Source organism: Dermacentor andersoni, chromosome 10 (genome assembly GCF_023375885.2).
Source record: "Dermacentor andersoni chromosome 10, qqDerAnde1_hic_scaffold, whole genome shotgun sequence".
In the NCBI taxonomy this organism is placed as follows: Eukaryota; Metazoa; Arthropoda; class Arachnida; order Ixodida; family Ixodidae; genus Dermacentor; species Dermacentor andersoni.
This window is the reverse complement of record NC_092823.1, coordinates 138,846,802-138,872,151: the sequence shown is the minus strand read 5'-3', so window position 1 is coordinate 138,872,151 and position 25,350 is coordinate 138,846,802. Positions and strand designations below refer to the sequence as shown.

General features: G+C 44.9%; 1 protein-coding gene and 1 long non-coding RNA gene across 9 annotated transcripts in view; both read right to left on the bottom strand.

Annotated features, from left to right (window-relative positions):
* LOC126545211 (isobutyryl-CoA dehydrogenase, mitochondrial-like) overlaps positions 1 to 5,038 on the bottom strand; it is a 149,041-nt gene extending 144,003 nt beyond the window's left edge. Inside the window, exon 1 of one of the 3 annotated variants that reach the window (XM_050192974.3) lies at positions 4,817 to 5,038. In XM_050192974.3, coding sequence (XP_050048931.1) covers positions 4,817 to 4,919 — 103 coding nt within the window. In that variant the 5' untranslated portion in view covers positions 4,920 to 5,038. Of the gene's footprint in view, positions 1 to 4,130; positions 4,282 to 4,816 lie in introns of those variants that run through there. The other 2 variants (XM_050192973.3, XM_055078300.2) reach the window with 2 other exon arrangements.
* Positions 5,039 to 19,900: 14,862 nt separating this feature from the next.
* LOC140213767 (uncharacterized) lies at positions 19,901 to 23,641 on the bottom strand. 6 transcript variants are annotated; one of them, XR_011890707.1, is made up of 6 exons: positions 22,252 to 23,639; positions 22,051 to 22,115; positions 21,883 to 21,978; positions 21,651 to 21,756; positions 20,932 to 21,091; positions 19,901 to 20,115 (listed from the first exon to the last, which is right to left on the bottom strand). It is a non-coding gene; the product is annotated as an uncharacterized lncRNA (long non-coding RNA). The 6 variants fall into 6 exon arrangements; XR_011890706.1 differs by having other exon boundaries at positions 21,883 to 22,115; positions 22,252 to 23,641; XR_011890705.1 differs by having other exon boundaries at positions 22,051 to 23,636.
* Positions 23,642 to 25,350: the final 1,709 nt, after the last annotated feature.

Sequence of the window (25,350 nt, the reverse complement as noted above, 5' to 3'; positions counted from 1 at the left end):
AAAGTCGCCCATTAGTATAGTGTATTTAGTTTTCACTCTACCCATCGCCGATTCCACGTCTTCATAGAAGCTTTCGACTTCCTGGTCATTATGACTGGATGTAGGGGCGTAGACCTGTACAACCTTCATTTTGTACCTCTTATTAAGTTTCACAACAAGACCTGCCACCCTCTCGTTACTCACCAGCTCAGTACTCACCAGCTAAAATTACACAATAGCATGAACAAAGAGTGCATGAAAGAATACTTTGTATCACTTAAATCTCTTTTCATAACTGCCTTTTGGTTTTGATGTTTCATTTATTGTTTTGTGTCGTGAATATCCGGGTGTACAAGGAATAGTTGATGTTTAGTTTTGTGGATTAATTCTCTAAATATGAACAGTACTTATAGCAGAGCAATATCAGCGCATCTCCTCAGTGAACTCAGCAGTTGGTTAACAGACAGACAGATTTGCACGGTCCCTTCGAGTTCGTCTAATGTACAACAAAAACAAGATTTTAAATCTCAGCAATAATTCGGTGTCTACCATATGTTCTAGCTTCATGCTGCTAGCATGTCATACTCGCGAAGCTGGCTGCCTAGGACTAAAGATTCATGCTTCACCATATCACAACGCATGGGCATCATAGTGAACCCCGACTGTCAGTGATAGATAAGACACAATAATAATTAAGGAAACGTTCCGGTGAGCTTTTGTTATGGTAAAAAAAGATGATGAAAGAGCTCACTCAAGTCGCAGCGGAAGCGTTTTACAGCCAATCTCTGCGGCACATTTGTTTATGCAGTCGTCTAATGCGCTGATTCAACTGTCAGCCAATCTAACCAAAGAGGGCGTTAACTTACTCCATATGGGCCAAACAAGCACAGAATAGCTAGATTGCAAGGTACTTGTAACCAGGGGCATAGAGAGGAGGCAAGGGGGGGGGGGGGGGGCTTATGGGGCTTCAGCAACCCCCCCTCTCCCAGAAAAAAAAAAACATTTTCGTGTTGTCATGCACCGCTGACCAAAACAACCCCTGTCGCCGGAAATCATTCCGGATTTCATCTAGAATGTCCTTTTTATGCATGAAGAGACATTTCGGCGCAATTACTGTGAACTCTGGCTGGATTTCGTGGCAATGCCCATGCACCGCGAGTCGCATAAAGCAAGGAGCCCCATCCAAGCACAAAGTTTCAAAGGCGTTTCGATGGCGGCGGGCTCGTCATGGCATCTCGCCGAGACCGCGGTATCTACAGAGTGCATGGATTTTGATTCCAAAAGTTTATGGTATAAAGTTCTCATAAACTATTGATGCAAAATATACATTGACATTTCCAAAGCCGTGCTTTAGATTTTCAATTCTATAACTTTGTGGGTTTAATGTTTGTTATAAACATTTGATGCCAGAGGTGCATTAACTTTTCTAAAGTTGTACATCAGACCGTATAACGAGACAAGCCAAATCAAGACACCATCAGACAAGTTGACAAAGCACGCAGTGAGGTCCGATGAGACGAAGTGTTCTGGTGTTTCATTTGTGCGGTCATGTCACAGCAAAGAATATGAAAATTTTTTTTCACCTGCACCAAAGCACCCATGTCAAGACACTAATGCCAGCAAAGGTAACTATACATTCTTATTTATTTTTCTTCTTTGGCTTTTATTCGCGAGGTCACATAGAGCTTCGTCAATTTTCTGGTTCGTTTCTATCCGCGGGCTGCCAGAGCCAGCCAGAGCGCCTGCATTTTTCTCATGCTGCCCTGACTACCACGGGGTGCACTTTGGTGCACGTTCGTCTATGTCTGGCCGAGTGAATTTTTGCCTGGCAGAGTATTGGACCCTTTCTGGCTAGCAGACGAGAAAAAACCAATGGGCACTTGCCGGCATCACTCTGGGGACTTGATGGATTGCAACGCGCTGGCTAAGCGCCTCCCCGGAATGTCTTGTCTAGCCGGTGTAGGACACCGAGCACTATGCGTATGGTTCTCTGTTAACCAAATGTCTCACGTTTTCTTCTATATTCGTTCAGTAGGTGCCCAAAGTAGGCATTCGATTGTGGTCAACATGCTTTCCTTCGCATTTTTTTTTTTTTTCATTTGGGTGCCCCCGCCCTACAAAAAAAGAAAGGCAATGTTGTGGTGCAGCGAATTGTCGTATGGTAAAAGTTCGATTTTGTTACTTCTTCTTTTGTGGAAAGTAATGGACCATGCGAAGCTTCAGTTGCCGAATACTCTTACTATATTATTGCGCAATTGTGTGGACACTTCAGGCGCATTTCTGCTGTTGCCATCTCCCTCACATTCCATATAAAGTCAGCGGGTGATAACATTGTGACCGCGCTCCGCATGCTGCATGTGCGAGTGAAAGCGCAGGGGGGGGGAGGGGGATGGCGGCATAGGTGAGCCGACAATGGGGGCTCAATCTTGTGTGCGCAAGGGAGAAAAGTGGGGAAGAAGTGTGATTTCCTGCATCGCATGCAATTATCAGTGGGAGTGGAGGGAAGGGGGAGGGGGGGCGAGCCTTAGAATTATATGATCTGTGAATCTGTGATTTCACATGTTTACTTGCCTTGTTTGACACATTATATATAGTGACTTTTTCTTAGATACCTAGATTTATTGGTGACATAGACGTATATTAAATTTTCTTGTTGCGAGGCTTTGTGTATACGTGCAGTGAACTTTGTTTCCAGCGGCGCTCTTCTGCTTTTTATCAAGCTGTATCTTCGCATTTGTACATGCCATTGTATCTTCGAATTTCTAATGTATGAGGGCGAGTCAAATGACAGTGGGCCAACCTACCCTGCGCAATAATGGTTCAGTCCATTATCTGCGAGGCTTGCGTGTAGCACACATGCATCTCCCATTTACAGAAGTGACACGCAGGTGTGAGCATAAATGTTCTGTAATACTCTCATACATTGGGTTGAACATAGTTACGTGACATAATGGACGCTCAAAAAGTTGAACAGCGTGCTGTTGTGAGGTTTTTGACAGGTGAACGTGTTTCCCAAAAAGAAATTAGTAGCCGTATGACTGCCTTTTATGTTGAACATTGCATTTCATTGGCCACTGTGAAGCATTGGAGCAAACAGTTCAAGAAAGGATGTGAAAGTTGCAAAGATGATCCAAGACTGGGCAAAAGCCACCGTGCAATCTCATCAACCTTTGCAACCACCCCCAACACAATTACAGAGGTTCATGAGCTGATTAGACAAGAACGGAGGATAAGCATAGATGAACTGGCAGAGCGTGTGAACGTCAGTCACGGTGTGGCTCACACCATAATTCATGAACATCTCGGTTATCAGCTCTTGTGTGCGCAATGGCTGCCCAACATTTTGAACCTCCGCCAGAAGACGGAAAGGTTTGGCGCTGCCTTGACTCATCTGATCCCGTATCACAATGAGGGTCACAATTCTTGGCTGCAGCTGTGACCGGGGACGACTCATGGTGCCACTACTACGAGCCTGAAACACGATGGCAAAGCTTACGGTGGAAACATTTGAATTCACCACCCCCAAAGAAAGCAAAGGCCGTCATTCCCGCTGGAAAGGTGTTGCTGACTTTCCTTTTTTTTTTTTTGATCGTCAGGAGCCATTACTGAGCGAATTTGCTAAACGTGGACAGACTATCAATCGTTTCCGGTATTGTGAAACGCCGGATCAGCTGCATGTCACAGTCGAAGAAACAACGACGTGGAAAATTGATGAATGGGGTCATCTTGCTCCACGACAATGGCCATCCTCATGTCACTGATGTGGTTAACATAAAACTGGCAAAGTTCAAGTGAGAAACGCTGCAACACCCGCCATTCAGCCCAGACCTGTCACCTTGGGACTTCCACATTTTGGGGCAATTAAAAAAAACAGCTCAAGGTAACCTGATTCATGTCGAACAACGACGTGGAAGAGTCACAGACTTTTTGAAGCAGCAACCCAAGGAGTTTTATGAGACGGGAATCACACAACTCGTTAGTCATTGGGACAAATGTCTAAATGCTCACAGAGACTACATTTCAATAAAGTACCCCGTTTGTCATACATGCACATTGGCTCACTTACATTTGCCTCGTCCTCGTATATTTTGCAGAACTTCTGCTTTCTATATATTCTCTCTGTTGAGACTATAATTTCGGTGGTTACTCACAATACACGACCGGTGACAGCTGCTCCTGCGCAATACATTGGAACAAAGGACTGCATCATAGGGATTTTTCCCTGGCCATTGCACATGTACACAAACGTAAACAAAGTTCTTGAATGACGAAGTTTCATTAAAATATTTGTCCTCAGCTTGTTGATTTCATGGCCTTTACATTTTTTCATATCAGCCGCATGTACTGCTTTGCTGGTTTCGAACTGATATATTTCATAAGTTAGTGTGATATTCTATTTACTTAATAAATAGACAAAAAGAAACATGGAAGCATTGATATCAGTTATATTGGCGCAATTTTTGGTACATACGAGTACATTTCTTTATAAAAAAAATACATATTTTACTTATGTTGACAGTGCGTAGCGTTCAAGAATTCGTTTGCAGCATCTTTGGCAATGACAATGCAGTTATTATTCATGTATTTGATCACTCGACAAATTCCATAAGGAGGAGGCCGAGCTGCAACGTGAGCCTCCACCCGAACGAAATTTCTGGCTACGCCACCGCTTGCAACTGTTTATCGTTTAGGGGAAAGGATGAAAGTGTGTTGTCTAGCACGTAGTACAAGCGAGCACGAAAACGAATGGGCGGTTTATTTATTTCGCCGGAATTATCCGCCAGTCAGGAAGCATGGTTCATAAAAGCGCGGTTTACAAATAATCGGCAGCGCTCACCATCTAGTGATGTGGCCGCACCACGGGCACGCGCACTGGGCATCGGCAAGCGAAGAATCCGCCGCAGGTGACAGTGTCTTGCGAGCATGCCAAACGCGCTCATGTTTGCACAGGCTACAAGTACCACCACGCTGTCTGCTTTCAGGCGGCATAAAATGCCAAGCCATAGAATGAAAAACCAACGTCACCCTACAGTTCACACGGACACAGTGCAGAATGTGGCCCGCTGCGCGAGAGCCACCGCGGCACGGCGCTTCATTAGCTACATCTTTACAGGCTAGCACGAGAAGTGGGCTGGCGACTTCGGGGTCGCGCTGTTGCTTTTTTAGGGGGCCCGCGGGCGCTCAGGAGGTCAGAGTAGGTAGTAAAGAAGAAGGTCCCTTAGGGGAACATCAGCAGAGCATCGCCGTCGATAACAGAAAAAGGAGGAAAGCAAGAAAAAGAGCTCGCCATGCAATAGGCTACATAAACATGCAGGGCGGCAGAAGAAAGGAAAAGTGGGCAGAGATTGAGGAGCAGTTACATAGAGAACAAATAGGGGTGTATGCGGTTACAGAAACGCACCTTAGAGACTCAGAAGAGCCGCCAGTTATTGAGAATTATGTATGGGAAGGGTGCAACAGAACTAAGTCGGAAAGAAAGGGAGGGGGAGTCGGAATGCTCATCCATCAGGGAGCCAAATGGAAAAGAGTAAATTCACAATGTCAAGAGCATCTTTGGTTATCAGGTACAATGAGTGGGAAAGAAACTTGGCTGGGAGTTACGTATTTGTGGACCGGAAGAAATTGCACAGAGAAGAATAAAGAGTTAGTGGAATGCATAAGCGCTGATATTAAGGGTTTCGGGAATGGTGCTGAGATTGTCCTATTAGGTGACATGAATGCCCACATACAGGATTTAGATGGCTATACCGACAATAACGGGAAGTCAATGCTAGACCTTTGCGAGCAACATAACCTCGTGATCGTGAATACAGGGCCTAAGTGTGAAGGACAGATCACGTGGGAAGTGGGAAACCGGCAATCGACCATTGATTACTGTCTGATGACAGAAGGAATTCATGATAAATTGAGAGAAATGGTCATCGATGAGGAAGGGTTTAGCAGCATAGGGAGTGACCATAAACGCATCATTTTGAAAATGGGATATGTAGTTGGGAAAGAGAGCAAGGAAAGCACAATGGCCAGTCCAAATTTGAACGCTGAACAAATAGCAAATATAGTCACTAGAGTTGAAGAAGAACTTGGCAAGTGGCCAAGTAAGGAGTGGGAATATGGTGAGTTTCTAAGTGTAATAACGACAGAAATACGTAAAGAGAAGCAACATGTTCGTTGGAAAGGAAAAAAGAAACCGAAAAGCTGGTGGAACAAGGAGATACGAGAAGCGATCGCCGAACGACAGAAAGCATCTCGAGAGCACAGGCAGGCAAAGAAGGCGCAGTTGCCACAGGATGAAGTAACCAGTAAATGGGAAATATACCGGGAGAAAAAGTCTATGGTTCAAATACTGGTGCAAGCAAAATTAAAAGGTGAAAGTGAACGTTGGTTGTCAGAAATACGTGAGAAAAAGAAGGCCGCACCTAGAATATTTTGGAATCACATAAAATTATTAGGCAGGAAGTCAGCAACAATACAACAACATATCCTAGACGAAGATGAAAACAGACTGGAAGGAGAAGCGGCAATAAATTACATCCGAAACGCAACAGCCGAATCCTTCCAAGGCAATGACGAGGTTGTACTTGAGGAAAAAAATAGCATGAAAGAGACCCAAGTGGAAAAGGAGCTGGTGCTGACAAACTTAAACTGGAAGAAAGCGGAAGAGAAAATTCCTAAGCGCACAGCCACAGGGCTAGACGAGGTTCCCGTTAGGCTGATAAATGAACTGGGACCAAAAAGTGAGGAAGCTCTGGTGAAAGCAGTGGAAAAAATTTTAAGAGATAGACGAACACCAGATAGTTGGCGACAAAGTAGAATGAATTTAATTTATAAAGGTAAGGGGGAGAAAGAAAGAATTCACTCGTATAGACCGTTGACCATTACATCGGTAATATACAGGTTAGCAATGCAGGCAATCAAATTAAAGCTTCAAGCATGGGCAGAGAATAATGGCATTTTGGGAGAGCTTCAGAATGGCTTTAGAATAGGTAGGCGTTTGGATGATAACTTGTTTGTTCTTACTCAGTGTATCGAAATATCAAAAGCAGAAAGCAGACCGTTGTATGTGGCCTTTTTGGACATTACAGAAAGCAGACCACTGTATGTGGCCTTTTTGGACATTACAGGAGCATACGACAACGTAGACCGCAACACATTGTGGGATATTCTGGAAGGGGAAGGCTTAGGTAACGATTGTCTACAGCTTTTGAGAGAGCTTTACTTAGAAAATACAGTTTGCGTTGAATGGGAAGGGATGAGAAGCGCGGAGAAAGTTCAAATCAACAAGGGACTGAGGCAGGGGTGCCCTTTATCCCCGCTGCTGTTTATGATGTACATGGTGAGGATGGAGAGGGAGCTAGAAGGAAGTAATATCGGGTTTAATCTCTCATACAAACAGGCAGGTACAGTAATAGAGCAGCAACTCCCAGGTTTATTTTATGCAGACGACATTGTGTTGCTCGCTAACAAGCAAAGTGATTTGCAACGTCTGGCTAATATCTGTGGACAGGAAGGCAACAATTTAGGTTTGAAATTTAGTGTTAGAAAATCAGGTGTTATGGTATTCAATGAAAACAGTGAACAGACAGTGGAGATACAGGGCCAAGAAATACCTCGGGTAACAGAATATAAATACCTTGGTATATGGATAAACGAAGGCAATGGATATATGGAAGCACAGGAAAAAATCATGACAGTCAAGGGGAAGAGAAATGCAGCCATAATGAAGCACAGAGCGCTATGGGGATACAATAGGTACGAGGTCCTACGAGGTATGTGGAAAGGGGTAATGGTTGCAGGACTTACTTTTGGAAATGCGGTTGTTTGCTTTAAATCAGGGGTACAATCAGGGCTCGACGGGAACCAAAGGTCTGTGGGTCGCCTCGCATTGGGCGCTCACGGGAAGACTACAAATGAAGCTGTGCAGGGGGATATGGGCTGGACTAGTTTTGAAGTGAGGGAAGCTCGCAGTAAAATTTAGTATGAAGAACGGCAGAGGAATATGGAAGAAAATATTTGGGCTGGGAGAGTGTTCAGGTATCTGTACAGGCAAAACATTGATTCACAGTGGAGGAAAAGAACTAGGAAGCTTACCAGCAAGTATGCGGCCTGTGGGGTGGGCAACACAGCAACATGAATACTTTGTTTAGCGCAAAACGACAGAGACAAGAAAGACGACAGGACAAGGCGCTACTCTCAACTGACATCATTTTATTGCGTCACTCCTTTATAGACCGCTCAAACCAGAGGAACATGCGCAGTGAGCACCATGCGGTGGAGCCACCAACATCCGACCCCAAGAGCGCACTCATGCGACAGAATCCAAAAAACCAAATTCAGCGCTGTACAAGGTTAAGGAAGGCACACTAATGCACTGTGACCCCAAAGACTGAATGAAAAAAGCTTCCGATAACTCTCGGGCGGTGGTGTCACGGCTCTTTTTCAAAATCGTGGTATCACGAAACATGGGTTTGCACTTGCATGTTTTACAATGCTGAGCCAAATGGGAACCTGTGCCTGTTGGTATGGATCGCTCATGTTCTCTAAGGCGCTCGTTAACACAGCGGCCTGACTGCCCTACATACACTTTGCCAGATGACAAGGGAATCTTATAAACCACACCGACTCTGCAATCTACAAACTTCACGTGGTTCTTTTCACAATCAGGTTTTTTACTTGTTTTAGAAATACGGCTGCACAACATTGACAGTTTCTGAGGAGCGGAAAACACTACCGGAATTTGATATCTAGTGGCGACATTCTTTAGATTGTGAGCCACTCTGTGGCAATACGGCACAACTTCAGGCCTCTTCTTTTGTATGATGCGGTTACTTTTGTGCCGCTTCCCTTTCAGTTTCTGAAGCAATACCTCCGAGACTGACGTCACCACCACACTTGGGTAACCAGCAGCCTGCAGCCTATTTAACTGAGCAATGAGCAATGAGCAAGCGGAAAGTTAGGGAGGCTGAATTAATCTCATGGGTGGCGGCAATGGAAAAGAAACCTGCCATGAGTAACTACTTAAGAGGAAAAAACGAAATCAGGAAAGAAACCATTTATGATTACTCAAAGGGAAGCTCATTACTTTTCGAAGCGAGATCGGGATGCCTTAGAACACGCACCTATAAAGCGAGATATAAGAAGGAAGAAGAAGCATGCGCTTGCTGCGGTAAAGCTAGGGAAACAACGGAGCATATTTTATTGGAATGTGAAGACGTCTACCCAGCGGTCGATTTAGGCACCACTGGCCTCCTTGAAGCCCTTGGGTTCAGCGGGAGCAGTGGTAAAGCAAACAGGTCTGCAATAGACATTAGTAAGAGGCGATTGGAGGATTGGTGGAAGAAAAGTAGGGAAACGACAAAAGACGGAGACGTACAAAAACACAGTTCGCAATAGGGGATCAGGAAATTTGGACGTGTTAGTTCATAGTGTTTTTTTCTTTTCTTTTTTCATTGGTTAACCTAGGTAGGATATCAGGCAGCATAGTAGCAAGAGCTTGGTGGCGCAACCCACCGCCCCGTTCCAAAGGGGACGCTCATAACGTCCATCCATCCATCCATCCTTGTGTAATAACGACAGAAATACGGAAATAAGTGTAATAACGACAAAAATACGGAAAGAGAAACAACATGTTCGTTCGAAAGGAACAAAGAAACCGAAAAGCTGGTGGAACACAGAGATACGAGAAGCGATCGCAGAACGACAGAAAGCATCTCGAGAGCAGAGGCAGGCAAAGAAGGCGCCGTTGCCGCAGGATGAAGTAACCAGTAATTGAGAAATATACCGGGAGAAAAAGTCTATGGTTCAAATACTGGTGCAAGCAAAATTAAAAGGTGAAAGTGAACGTTGGTTGTCAGAAATACGTGAGAAAAAGAAGGCCGCACCTAGAATTTTTTGGAACAACTTAAAATTATTAGGCAGGAAGTCAATAACAATACAACAACATATCCTGGACGAAGATGAAAAGAGACTGGAAGGAGAAGCGGCAATAAATTACATCCGAAAAGTAACAGCCGAATCTTTCCAAGGCAATGACGAGGACGAGGTTGTATTTGAAGAAAAAAAGAGCATGAAGGAGACCCAAGTGGAAAAGGAGTTGGTGCTGACAAATTTAAACTGGAAGAAAGCGGAAGAGAAAATTCCTAAGCGCACAGCCACAGGGCTAGACGAGGTTCCCGTTAGGCTGATAAATGAAGTAAGGAAGCTCTGGTGAAAGCCATACAGTTACTATACTGATTCTAGAGGACAAGCCATAGAGTTTCCTACAAGAATTACTAGAGGGAACTCTGGCGCTAGTGTCTACGGGAGCTGCAATGGGAGCGGTTGTCCGAGCATGGGAATTATGGGAAGTACATGGATTTGCCTAAACTTCGTCCTTTTGGCTTCAAACGGCATTGTGACTTTGTTAGCTCGTCATTTTCAACACTATATTGCGGAATAAATAATTAAATAAACATAATTAAAATTGCCCGACGGCAGGATTCGAACACAGGGACTCTAGCACAGAAGCCTGATATTGAAACCATTAATTTAGCCACGGACGCACGTATCGACAAGCGAATGAAACGCCCTTATGGATTTATCGCGGATATGCCAGTGCCTTGAGACGCTTGGCGCGTTTCGATTTGGCCACCTAGACAAGCTCAATCGTTGCAATTAATAGAAACTGTACGCGTTCCCGGCGTCTTCTGCACTTCGAAGAATATAAATTGCGCCGAAATATGCGACAATAATATTTATGTAGCGTAATATACAAAGCCACAAGAACGTCTGAATCCACAAGCACGAAGATCAGACAAATCCATGTACTTCCCATCATTCCCATGGTAGGACAACGACTGCAGCGCCACAGTTCCCTCTAGTAATTTTGTAGGAAACTCTATGGGACAAGCTACCCATAGGGTCCATGCATTGAAATCGGGAACCGCAAGAGCGCCGCCATGTTGCTAATGTGCTACGCGCTGAGGTTGCCAGCTCCCGAGACGCTTGCTAGACTTGGTAACAGTAGTCAGTTTTAATCCGGCAACCGTTGCAGCGTAGCCATGTTAGGGTGGCTAGAAGGGGATGTGTGAATACCGGCGGCGCTTTCCTTCGGGCGCGCGTGACCCCCTTGCGCACCGATGCCACCAGGGGGAACGTGGCGCTGCTGCTCGCGGTGTGGTATTACCGTATTACGGCGTGGTACTTCCGCGCTGGCCTGCGCCCTCCGCTGTCGTTGGTCTCGTCGCCTGTTTTGGAGTGTTCCTCCCGACATTCCGTCATTCGAGGGCGAGATGCTGTGGACCACCAAAGTTATGTTGAGCACCGCAGCGACGCACGGCTAGTTTATTACATTGCAGGTTACGTGGCGAGAAGGCGTGTTTTGCCCACACATTGTGAAGACTGCGAAGCACCATAAAGGCAATATCCCCAGAGTACAGTGGCTCTACCCAGAGCCACTGTACCCAGAGAGCTTCCACCAGAGGCATCCAAAGAGTGGGACCTTGAGAGCCTTTTATATCCCTCAGAATCGTTCTATAGCTGGACAATGCCCTTGAAAAAAAACTCACTCGTTTATTCAGTGTGACACCCGCCGTGGTTGCTCAGTGGCTATGGTGTTGGGCTGCTGAGCACGACGTCGTGGGATCGAATCCCGGCCACGGCGGCCGCATCTCGATGGGGGCGAAATGTGAAAACACCCGTGTACTTAGATCTAGGTGCACGTTAAAGAACCCCAGGTGGTCGAAATTTCCGGAGCCCTCCACTACGGCGTGCCTCATAATCAGAAAGTGGTTTTGGCACGTAGAACCCCATAATTTTTAATTCAGTGTAACACGCTAGCATGCCAAAGCTGTGGCCGAGATTTTGCAGTCAATTGGTTAAATGTCAAAGATTGGTTGCCTTAGACCATTCTGCTACCCTGACAACCTCAGTTATACGTTTTTATTGCCTCACAAGGATTCACTTGTTGCTTAAAGGTGTCAATCAGCAGAGCAGTGAGAAGAAACGGAAAACACTGAAACCTTGAGTGTTGTAAATTTTTTTTCCTCACTTGTAAATAAACGATTTCATGACCAGATCTGTTGCTTCACTGTCTGCAATCATAGTAAATTGCTTATATGAGCGTCAAAATGACATGCTACAAGTCTGCAAGAGCAGACAAAAAGTGGTTTGTAAATACGTCCAGACTTTATCAGGTAATGTCTGCAGTTTGACTGCTGATATCGAGGACGACGGTCGCATTTTCAGGGAGGCGATATGCAAGGCGCCCGTGTGCCGTATGATGTCAGTGCGCGTTAAAGAACCCGAAGTGGTCGAAATTATTTCGAAGCCCCCCACTAGCCCCTAACACCCAAAGCCAGCTCACGAAATGCGCACAGACAAAACGCGTTTGAATCTCGATACAGTGCGAACTGGGCCTGTAAAATTTCACAGGAGTAATGATGTGGGCTGACATAACATTGTTTTCATGATAAAGATTCATGCTTTGACGCTCGCAGAAAGCGCGCGATACCCGAAACGGGCTCACTTTCACTTCGGTGGTAGAGATGCAGCCGACGCGAGGCTGGCGAGGCGCTCATTTCGGCTGCGTGCTTACCCGGATGGATGGATGGATGTTATGAGCGTCCCCTTTGGAACGGGGCGGTGGGTTGCGCCACCAAGCTCTTGCTACTATGCTGCCTGATATCCTACCTAGGTTAACCAAAGAAAAAAGAAACGAAAAAAACACTATGAACTAACACGTCCAAATTTTCTGATCCCCTATTGCGAACTGTGTTTTTGTACGTCTCCGTCTTTTGTCGTTTCCCTACTTTTCTTCCACCAATCCTCCAATCGCCTCTTACTAATGTCTATTGCGGACCTGTTTGCTTTACCACTGCTCCCGCTGAACCCAAGGGCTTCAAGGAGGCCAGTGGTGCCTAAATCGACCGCTGGGTACACGTCTTCACATTCTAATAAAATATGCTCCGTCGTTTCCCTAGCTTTACCGCAGCAAGCACATGCTTCTTCTTCCTTCTTATATCTCGCTTTATAGGTGCGTGTTCTAAGGCATCCCGATCTCGCTTCGAAAAGTAATGAGCTTCCCTTTGAGTTATCATAAATGGTTTCTTTCCTGATTTCGTTTTTTCCTCTTAAGTAGTTACTCATGGCAGGTTTCTTTTCCATTGCCGCCACCCATGAGATTAATTCAGCCTCCCTAACTTTCCGCTTGACCTTCTTTGTTGCTGTGTTGCCCACCCCACAGGCCGCATACTTGCTGGTAAGCTTCCTAGTTCTTTTCCTCCACTGTGAATCAATGTTTTGCCTGTACAGATACCTGAACACTCTCCCAGCCCAAACACTTTCTTCCATATTCCTCAGCCGTTCTTCATACTCAATTTTACTGCGAGCTTCCCTCACTTCAAAACTAGTCCAGCCCATATCCCCCTGCACAGCTTCATTTGTAGTCTTCCCGTGAGCGCCCAATGCGAGGCGACCCACAGAACTTTGGTTCCCGTCGAGCCCTGATTGTACCTCTGATTTAAAGCAAACAACCGCATTTCCAAAAGTAAGTCCTGGAACCATTACCCCTTTCCACATACCTCGTAGGACCTCGTACCTATTGTATCCCCATAGCGCTCTGTGCTTCATTATGGCTGCATTTCGCTTCCCCTTGACTGTTATGATTTTTTCCTGTGCTTCCATATATCCATTGCCTTCGTTTATCCATATACCAAGGTATTTATATTTTGTTACCCGAGGTATTTCTTGGCCCTGTATCTCCACTGTCTGTTCACTGTTTTCATTGAATACCATAACACCTGATTTTCTAACACTAAATTTCAAACCTAAATTGTTGCCTTCCTGTCCACAGATATTAGCCAGACGTTGCAAATCACTTTTCTTGTTAGCGAGCAACACAATGTCGTCCGCATAAAATAAACCTGGGAGTTGCTGCTCTATTACTGTACCTGCCTGTTTGTATGAGAGATTAAACCCGATATTACTTCCTTCTAGCTCCCTCTCCATCCTCACCATGTACATCATAAACAGCAGCGGGGATAAAGGGCACCCCTGCCTCAGTCCCTTGTTGATTTGAACTTTCTCCGCGCTTCTCATCCCTTCCCATTCAACGCAAACGGTATTTTCTAAGTAAATCTCTCTCAAAAGCTGTAGACAATCGTTACCTAAGCCTTCCCCTTCCAGAATATCCCACAATGTGTTGCGGTCTACGTTGTCGTATGCTCCTGTAATGTCCAAAAAGGCCACATACAGTGGTCTGCTTTCTGCTTTTGATATTTCGATACACTGAGTAAGAACAAACAAGTTATCATCCAAACCCCGCCTTGAAACGCCTACCCCTCCTTGGTCAACAGCGCCGCCCCGCGGCATCGGTGCGCTGTGGGGTCACGTTTGCGCCGCCGGTATTCACACCTCCCCTTCTAGCCACCCTAGGCATGTAGAATATACTGGCTAGTGTGCCGTCCGCGGCCTCCCGGGTGGCACCGGATGCAATGAATGCCGGCGGCTGCCGCTAGGAGCGCTGCAGTTCAGGTTGGTGCCGCGGCACCATCCGGTCTTCGTAGGCCGCCGTGTTTCCACCGCATCGGCAAGCGGGCTGTTGCGCTTTTTGTTTTTATTAAGCTGCCCACAGTTCAAATGTGGGCAGCTGATGTATAAATCGTGGTTTGTCTTGAGAACAACAGGCTTCTCTAGCGCTTGTCGCTTGTGTGAAAAGCGTGTGCTATCTCAGCTCGGCTTCGAGCGGGGAACCTGATGTGTTTCTATGCTGGCGAAGAGAAAACGTAATTTTTAAGGCAAATGCCTTAGATCTCCATGTTCCAAGGCCGTTTTGCGAGGTGCAGAACACATCACATGATCCAAGGAAGGCCAGGAACGAACCAAAGCATGTCCAGCCGTGTATAAGAGATGCTAAATGATTAGCAAATTTAATTATTGATTATAGTGATTGGATTAAGGGGTATTAGGTTGAATTAGGAGGATTAAGGTGTATTAATTAAGGAGGATTAGGGTGGATGAAGGAGGATTAGGGTGTATTAAGGTGAATTACAGTAGGCTTTACAAGGCGTTCGCCTTCGTACGTGTCTCTTCGGCGGTAGCTAAGGACACTTGTTTTTTATTCTAGCCATGATGGCAGCGTAATTTTTTTAAGGGTAAGTTTTAGGTTACATTTTTCATTCTAATAAAGTAAAGGAATTCTAAGGTTACGTTACTGTTCTATTGATGTTATATTAATGCATAACCATTGAAAACCGCTGTAACCGATCATCTATTGAAATGACTTGAATTTCGCTGTCCTCTCTTTTTATTTGCTGCTATTTCTGCCTATTATCGTATTGTTGTCCTCATAGGTTTGAATGTTTTTTATTGTTTGTAAACCATGTACCCATCTCCTCATAATGCCCATTGGGCCACAAGGATAGGATAATAAGTAAAAAATTTTGCCTGTAAAATGGACTGCATGCGGTGTTCTGTGTACTATACATGTTTTAATACCTGGTAAACACGTGCAGATTTCTTTCTATGTCTGATATAAGTGAACGAAAATGGGAAACAGATCTTTCATTTAAGCGTAACGAATATTTTATTCTCGCGTAACAACAGTCAAACGCGGGCATATAAGACAGCCCTAGATGAGATAATGCACACATACCTGAAGAAGATAGATCTAGTGGCAGTGACGCAGTTTAAAGAGCTTCTGCCGTTGCCTTTGCGCTTCCCTCTCTTTGTTGATGCCTTTTACAAAAAAACCGAAACCTCTAGAAAACGTTGAACTTCTTCTCAAAGCTGGTTTTTCATGCTCTGGGCACCCTAGTTGGGGAAATGCCAGTGTCTGCAGCTGACCTGAAAAATCAGCTAGACTCGCTACATGTAACTTGTTTTTGCTAAAGAACACAGTAAAAGCATCTTCCACGGCCTTCACAGCGGTTGACAAGGTCTGACTAAGATAGACAAGGCCTCCATTGTCAAAATGCGTAGTGCAATAGCGAAGCAGCGTCGGCACTAGCTTCAGCTTTACTTACGCAAAGGAAGCCTGCACACTGTGGTCAAGAATTTTGGGCAGTGATCTTTCTTGCAACATAACAGTATAGTAGATCAAAGCACTACTGCTCCTTTTTTCTTGTTTTTTCCCCCTGGTACTCACGAACAGTAAGGTGCATGCTTAGGATACTCAGGAAACATCGTGGGTTTAGCGTAGGGTTTCAGGCGGAGTTTATCGCGGGGAATCTCGTGGACAACGCCGTTCACGGTGATAGAGAACGCGCGCTCGACTAAGCTGTTTTCGAAATGTTTTTTACAAACCACAGCAGTTGGTGCCGGCCTTCTGTCCGCTCTCCTGATCATTCTTACCCATTCTGCTGCCGCTTCGTATCAGTTCAGTGGTGGAGTGAACAAGGATACACGCCCTTTGTTCGAGCGGTAACCGCTTCGACACAACGGCACAAAGCAGGTCCTCTCCTTGCACTGTCTCTTCGGCATTTTTTCATCGCCGCCGCATAGTTCTCGTAATGACAGGCACACGAACACAGCAGCGACGCACTCACTCTTTGACAACACCAAGAACAAACACGCAACGCTGTAATAACACTGAAAACGCCAACATAGAAACCGACGCAACAGCTGCGAAACTGATATGCGAAGCAGACGACACGCGCTGTCTGCACCTACCCGTGTGGCAGCGACCTCTGTCGGCCACCGTGGGCAGTCGTCACACAGTCGTGATCGAAAAGACTATCTTCATGAACACTGGAAGTACGCAAGGCCACGTTGTCTGCCGGACGTATGTTTGCCGTACGTTGTATAAGAACCTCTCGCACACAATGAAAGAAGCGAAACAGGTGCTGCATGACTGTTTTCGTCCTGTACGTTTTACAGCAAAGTTGTCTATGGCTAGGAGCCCGGGATTTCTTCGTGGCGTAACGTCGACAGAAAACTATCATCTTCATGGCTAATGCCTCCGTAAGACAGAGGCTACAAGCACTTACCAAAGGGAAGCGAACAGTGCATGTATTCTCTGGAATCACACATGCAACATACAGAACAACATACGTTTCAATAAAGAACAAGCTTAACACAAGCATCCGAACCACGTGCATAATTGATAAGACGCTCCTACGCCTACTTGCAATGCGAAGCACGTAGCGCTCCCCGCATACGTTCCCCCGTAAAGATTACGTTGTGTTAACTGCCGCGGCGACGGCACCTTGACTGTTGTATACGAAGGAGGGTGTGACGTAGCTACACTTTCGTACGTGGAAGAAGAACCCGCCTAGCAATTTATTTGTGTTGTGACACGCACGTATAATACAAGAGCAGCATGCATACGAGACGCGGCGAATTTATCTTCTCTCTGGCTAACTCTTTGTAGGTGCACGAAGTAGCGGTGCAAGCCAAGTCGCAGGCCGTCGAAACGTAATGTGATGTGAGGTAAAGTGTATGTGAATGTCACCACGTGAATAATTTCAACCTACGTCGCAATGGGTAATCGTTCTAGTTGTCGTCTACAGCTTCGCTGTCCAACCACCTTTACGGCACGGTTTGGAGCCCGTTTTTCTTTTTTTTTTTTTTTTAACGTGTAAATAAAGCGCTCTCTGCAGAACTAACTTGTGTATACGCTGAATGTTTTCCTTTCGGTGCAGGTTTCGATAAGCCAGTCGTGCCACGGGCGCGTGTTTGGACTCGCACGTACCTATTAAACTTTTTTAACTTGTGTCCTCGCAAGAAAAAAAGAAGAGAAAACGAAGCAACTCGGTTTCTTTCCCCTCTTTATCTCTCTTCTGGAGACATCCGACGTGTATGCATGCATGAAGTGCCCAGGTTTGGATTGGATTGGATTTAGTGGCCTCGCCCTTTGTAACGGGTGGGCATCGCCGTGAAAAAGTAGCGATGCCCTGGCCTTGGTAGGTAACAATCAGGTACATGCATACATAAGCACAGTCACACATGCATTTCACACACACCGTCAATGTCAATATCAGGATGGATGGATGGATGGAAGGTAGGAGCGTCCCCTTTGAAACGGGGCGATGGCAGTTGCCACCATGCTCAGATTTTTATTTTGCCTTTAATTTTTATTTTTATCTGTGTTGTGTGTTATTGTATTTCTCGATTTTCTTTAAATAAGTTTTCCTACCCTTTTAACCTTATGTTACCTCTCTGCTTTTGAGCCACCAATCCTCCAATCGCCGTTTGCTAATTTCCACCGCATATTTATTTACATGACTATTATCATCTCTGAACCCTAGGGCCTCAGGAAGGATGACTGTGGCCGCATCGACATCGGGCTTGATACCATCACATTTTAGTATGAGGTGTTCCATTGTTTCTACATATTTACCACACACAGTACATGTGTCTTCGTCTTCCTTAAGTTTCTTTTTATAGCTCCGCGTTCTAAGACATCCTGATCTAGCTTGAAAGAGTAGGGCACTGCCTCTTGAGTTATCATAAAACGCTTCCTTCTTGATCTGCTGTTTCCAGTATCGATCTAGTTCCACACTATGCTTCTTTTCCATTGAATTTATGCAATGTTTACCTTCTGCGTTTTTAACCTGTCGTTTAATGCTCTGTCTTTCTTCGTCCTCGTGTCTGGCATACTTACTGGTTAGCTTCCTAGTTCTTTTCCGCCATTGTGAGTCAACGCTCTTTCTGTATAGGTATTTAAACACCTTAGCTGCCCACCTGTTATCGTCCAATTTCCTCAGACGTTTTTCGTATAGGATTTTACTCTGAGCTTCCCGTGCTTCGAACGATGCCCAGCGCATATCTCCCTACTTCGTTTGTGGTTTTCCCCTGGGCACCTAGTGCTAACCTTCCCACAGCTCTCTGATTTACTTCTAGTCTCGACTGAACCTCTGCCCTTAAACACAGGACCGCATTCCCGAAAGTAAGCCCCGGCACCTTTACTCCCTTCCAAATACCTCTCAGTACCTCATACCTGTTGTACCCCCACAATGCCTAATGTTTCATTATCCCGGCATCTCTTCGCCCTTTTGCTATGAGAGACTGTTCGTGCTTTTCCGTGTACATCTGCCCTTTGTTTATCCATACCCCGAGACATTTGTATTCGGCCACTCGGGGTATTTCATGGCCTTGTATTGTAAGCTCCTGATCAGTTGTATCAGGTGAAAGGCGCAGCAGCGCCACCTGTACGCTTCTGGGAAAACTGCTTCACCACGGAGACTTTCCACGGCCCACTACCCCTAGTCTAGTACAATATAGCCAATATTGCACACTAAGTAATGATGATGATATTACTTTTGATCTTGACAGCGCCATCTCTCAGTCATACGCTTCACGGCGCCACCGCTACTCTTATTTACGTTGCACTGTGGAAGGTACAGCTCCCTTCTCTAGTATGTCCTGTGCGTCAGTTGCATATCGTTCCTTGAAGAGGCCAGACGTATGCCGAGTGAGCTCCTGGACGACACTTTGCAAAGTGCCCAAGCAACAAAAAGACCGTGGCAAAAAGTCGGCCCGACGTCTCCGGCCGACTGCAAAACGGTTGGCCCGACCTCGGCAACCGAGGGCGGCCCAGCTTTGGGGATTGACATTGGCCTAACGTCGGCCGATCGTCGGCAATCGATGTAGGCCCGACCACTGTGGCCGACTTGGCCGACGGCGTCCCATACGAGGGCCTACCAAGGCTTTAGGTACGTAGTCAGTCGGCCAGCCGTAGGGCCATTCTATTTGGCCAACGCAGCCGAGCGCATGCCACACGCGGGCCAGCCATGGCCCTGACGACAATAATGGTCGGCATTGCACCGGCCCGGTGCTGAAAGCCGACGTTGCTTTTGACGCCCCGAATAATCGTAGCTTTTGCATCATGCATTTACAACAGCATGCGCATCATGCATCATGCTTGTGTGGTGGCCGGCATAGAAGTACCACACGAAAGCGAACGCTTTTTTGTACTTTTCATGCCACATAAAGGCCAGGCAAAAGATTCTGATACAGGTCTTTATTTCTTGTAATTGTATATGTACACCGACACGTTCACAAGTTTCAAACACTAGTTCATATTTGGTGGGCTTGAAGCAGGGTCACGGCGCCTTCTTTCATTCCGGCCTCCATCCCTGTCAGCTGCTCCAACCAACCAGCGTTTTGCGACTCCAGCCACTGATGCTAGTGAAGCGTCAGGGAACGTGCTCCTCACAGATGCTGCAAAAAAGCGGCACATATAAGAAAGCTGCCCCCGCTTTATAGTTCAGTTGGTGAGTCGCATTCCATTTGAAGAAGTGAAACAATCAAAAAGATCATAAGTCAGATATCCACGAAACATTAAAGAAACGACAACAAAGCAATATTAGGGACGTGCAAATCAGTATCGAAGCTGTCAGGATGAGTGGCTGGACGACACAAATCGTGTAAGTACCGGATAGTTGGTAATTTATATGTCGTTAGCAATAGGGGGAACTGAACACGGAACCATAGCAAAACACGCATACACAGTGGCTACTGTGTCTATAGGTAGCGCGGCTATTTACACCACGATAGGTCTTGTTGCTTCCCGTGAGCACTGTATGAAACAGCCGAGTTGAAACGCCGAGACAAAGAACGCGCCGGAGCCCGGAGCGCGCCAAGCGGCACAAGGAGGTGAATAGGTAAATGTCTGGAGAGGCAAGAGGGGAAGCTTATGGCATGATACATATACTTGCTGACATGATGGCAACGATGATAGGTCTATGTTTTGCAGAAAATAGTTAGCATACATGGGTTAAAGCAGAAACAGCATATACAGCATATATTATATGGTGAAGCAAAACAAACTCCTCAAAAGCAGTGGCAAAATATGGACGCCGCAAGTAGAACTCACTTATTACGGCATTATTTTATTAAAGAAAATGCTAATACTGGACGCAGCAAGATGCAATAAGCAGCAGCTTGTTTGAATGAAGAAAAAAAAACTAAGCATGCAGTTGGTACCGATGTTCGCAACGTGCACTAGAAAGCTGATTGTTATGCCATATTTCTTACTTATATTCGTGATGGCCATGAGCTTCACGAAGGCGTGCTTCCTCCCCTGCGACCCTTTCCAGCTGAACTGCAGTGCAGCTTCATTTGGAAGTATGCCCTGCAGAATAGTGCTCACGGCACGACCGGTGTCCGTTCCTCCGTATCTGGAAAAAAAGTTCACCTGCACGAACCAGCGCACGTAGAGTTAAACCAGACATCCAAATACGTGGTTATCGTGGTCTATAAAAAATAATGGCCAGGATAAGAAACGCTCTCGTTTTAAATGTTTTAACCACATAAAACAAATATATCTAGAAACAACGTTCTATGACAGAATGGCATATGGCTGCGGTATTGTATGAATGACAAAATGAAAATCAACCAAATATTAAACATGAATACATAGTTTCTCTAAAAAGAAAACACAGCATGTCATTCACCATCTGTTCCATGCGGGAATCTGAAGCTAAATATTCCTCTAAGATACGCTTTAGAGCCGCCCAAGGAAACATGAGGACAGGAAGGATAGGTTTACCGACTTTGGTCGGAATATCAGTGAAAAAAAAAAAACCATCCAGGCAGCGCGATAAATGAATACAACACATAGTTGCACAAACAAAATAGCACGCAGACTGCCACGAGACAAATGTATAGGTATACATAACGTCGAGACCGCGGTGACAAAGTATTACACGTAAACTACGAAAATGCAACAAAAGAAAAATTGAGGAAGAACTTACATATGGGCTATCCGCAGGGTTTCACATACGTGTCTTCTTGTCTGATGTTCCTAGATCTACTCTAGTCCACATGCGGTGAAGCGCGCCACACACAATCCATTCTTACCTGCAATGCACCAGACGTATATCATACAGGTATTTACAGTTATATTTTTTCATCTGTGGGAAGGAACGAAAGCAACTTCTAATTAATTATGACTTTTCCGCAATAATAACCAGACAAGCGTCTTACCCAATTTCTTCCCGAATGGTGATAACAGTTCCGAGCGTAGCAGGTCATTCGCACACGTACTGTGCTTCAATTTAAGCAGTGTCGTTCCAGCGTTTCCTAGAGAAAAATTAACGAGAATACAAGACGAAAAAATAATATTAGAAATATATACATGAAAGTACGTCTCACATTTCTCTGTCCCAACTCTCGAACGCTTGATCCGTTCTTATGTAAAGCCTCTTTTTTTTTTCTTCCTGTCAGAAAAAATAAGCCCGAAAGACAAGGAGTTTATCATACGTTGCAAAACCATTTACACAATACAAAGCGACCTTTGTTCACTTGAAAAAGACAGTCATGCATTACACAACGTGAAATTAAAATGCCACTTACGAGTACGCATATCTTGAACGGCGAGATACGGCGGCTCCACTGCATGTAAAGGGCTTGCGCTGTTCTTGTCCTTGTCACTTTTGTGTAGCTTGCGTTTATATGCGCAGTCCATGATAACAGAAATGCACCAACTAGTCTACCATGAGACGCGGAACGAGCTGGCATCCAGAGCTAGCATTTGGCGGCAACTCACGCACCCGCGCCATTTGGCGGGAACTCGCCTGCGCCCCTGCAAGCAAGCGGCGTTGGCCTGACGAAGAAAAAATAGACAGCAAGGAAAGTCCCGTTTCGCTTTCTCGCCCCGTCCTCGCTGGTGGGAGCTGATGCTGACAGAGAGAATCGCCCGTCCCTGCTTTCCAAGAACCTCTTCATTCCTTATGGGAGAGGGAGAGGCGACAGCCCAAGACGACCTCGGTTCCCCACACTTTTCCTTTTTTTTCGTTTTTCAGGCGCTTCCTGTGAGCGCGTTGCCGTTTCCTTTTGGTGTGTGTGCTGTGCACGTGCGTGCGTGCGTGTGTGTAATGAAAATCTGCGTTCTATATTTTGCAGGGATTGGTAGCGCTATACGAATATGTATATACCTTATGTGAACAATAATTTTGACCTCTTCAACGTGTCGAACAGTACTTTGGGTGCTATGTACGTTAGCATGTAGGTTCTGTTTTCTTGTTTGGGAGTATTGTACAAATATCGTATAATCTTGATTGGTTTCCTTTTGTACTTGCTCAGTATTGTATACCTGTTATTACCGGGTGCAATTGTCTTTGTTTTAAAAGTGTCGCTGTAAAGGCTCTGCCAAGCGAAAGGGGGCTGCGGCTTTGTCAATCTGTATCTGACAGCTTTTTCTGCGCCTCTGCTGTCTGTACCTTTACAAGGCAGAAATAAATAATTTGAATTTTAATAAGTATTTATCGTCAAAGCATCACGTCTATATGTGCACGAAGTTCGATAGGTGCATGCATGCATACACAGTCAATACGCTTTCCAGAGAGCTTTGCACGAAAATGGTAGATATGCTTCACAGGAGACGGCGCTTGAAAAAACACTCATGATATACCATGAATTTATTAATTCTTAACTGCTTGATTATTGAACGTCATTAGTTAATTGAGCGAAAATTGGAAGAATTTGATCTAACTCTAGTTCTTCCCAATCAAATCCACGTCGACAGCAGAAATGCTCTATTTTATGATTTACATTGATTGGCATGCAGCCTTAATTATTCTTAGACGAATCGACAATAGCTAGAAAAATTGCAGATTTTGACATCTCTTCACAATTCGCCTTCGTATAATCGCTTCTTTCACCCTCCCCAGTGAAAACATTCAACTGAAATGTTTCCTAGAACTGTACAGTCCACGAGTCGCCTGCGCTTAGTTCGTTTGACGATTTTTTCTTTGCTGCGACAGGGCCGTTTACAATTAACGCGCCGTTCGCGAACAATTTTGCTTGACTCTTTCTGCAGTTCAGATGACTATTACGAGAACTGTCTAATGCAATATCCACTTCATTAAATTTTGTTCCCCGTTAAATAGTTATTTTCTCGATAGTTTAACTACAAAAGAAGAAAGCAATAATGAACGACACAATAGTGTTGCAAACATATCCGTTTTTGAAGTATTGAAATCTTGTGCTTTTTGATAAAGCAAATGTAATACTTACGCGATATGTCTTCTTCTTGCGACTTGCACACTGGTCTCCACGTACTCTTGCTCTCATAATAGTGGTCGTTGCATGCGCACTCGCATATATGGCGAAAATAAATTTGATTCTGATTTCATTATTCACTCTAATTACTAGAGTTCTATCAGTCCGGAACAAAACACAGAACCATCCTTTAGCCGGAAGGTGATCTAACTGCCAGATGAACTGTCACTGACGTCTGTATGTGATGGTTGCTGTTTTTCCCCGTGTGATGAACCGCCGTCATCGCTTTTGTATAGCTGGTATATATTCCGTCATTATATATATTCGTCCTTCAACATTTGTTACGCAAAAGCAACAACAACAAAAAATTGCTGCCTCTCACTTCTTCAAAGGACTGCGCAGCCTGTCGGAACGCACTGGCGCGTGTGAACGCATGGCCTGAAGGTTCAATTTCAAAGTGTTGTTCAATTGCTGCCTGAACCACTCGTGAAGACCTTTCGTGCCCCGTTACTTTATTATGCTAGCTTTTCTTGTGACCGATGACAAGACATTAAATTTGGCGGCCTCTGCAAGACTAAGCTGCATCAACACAGCTTCTTAAATATACGAATTGGCTCAGCGGCTGTCGGACAGTGTGCATGGTCCCTTGTGGCACGTCACTAAAAAACCAATTAAACGCTTAGCGTATACGCACAAAATGATGCGACCACTAATATAACATGAGAGGGGACTTTCGGTCTCACAAAAAAAACGATATATATATATATATATATATATATATATATATATATATATATATATATATATATATATATATATATATATATTACACGAAGTGCGCATGCGCACAAGCATGATGCATGATGCATGCGCATCATGCTTGTGTGGTGGCCGGCATAGAAGTACCACACGAAAGCGAACGCTTTTTTGTACTTTTCATGCCACATAAATGCCAGGCAAAAGATTCTGATACAGGTCTTTATTTCTTGTAATTGTATATGTACACCGACACGTTCACAAGTTTCAAACACTAGTTCATATTTGGTGGGCTTGAAGCAGGGTCACGGCGCCTTCTTGATACCTGATAATATTTTTTTCACTGGCCTCTTTCTATAAGAAGGACGAACATTCTAGGCAGCGAAAAAAGTATGAGACATATTTCATCCTGGGGTAAATCTTTTATTCATAATATTCATTCCCAGAAAATATGATACAATGAAACGTTGATGCTTAAAAGCAAAACTTAAAGTTAAAGCGTTTTCAGATCACTGAGAAAGCGTAAGTCTTTATACGAGTTTGGTTTAAATGCGCAACGCAGTAAACAAATCCTTTAATGTAGTTTGCACCCATGATATTTCTTTGCTTGTTCTTGGCTTTAAGTTGGTTGCACTAAAATTGGCCATATGCCGCCGGATATGTTACATATTGCATACCATTAAGGCATATGCACAT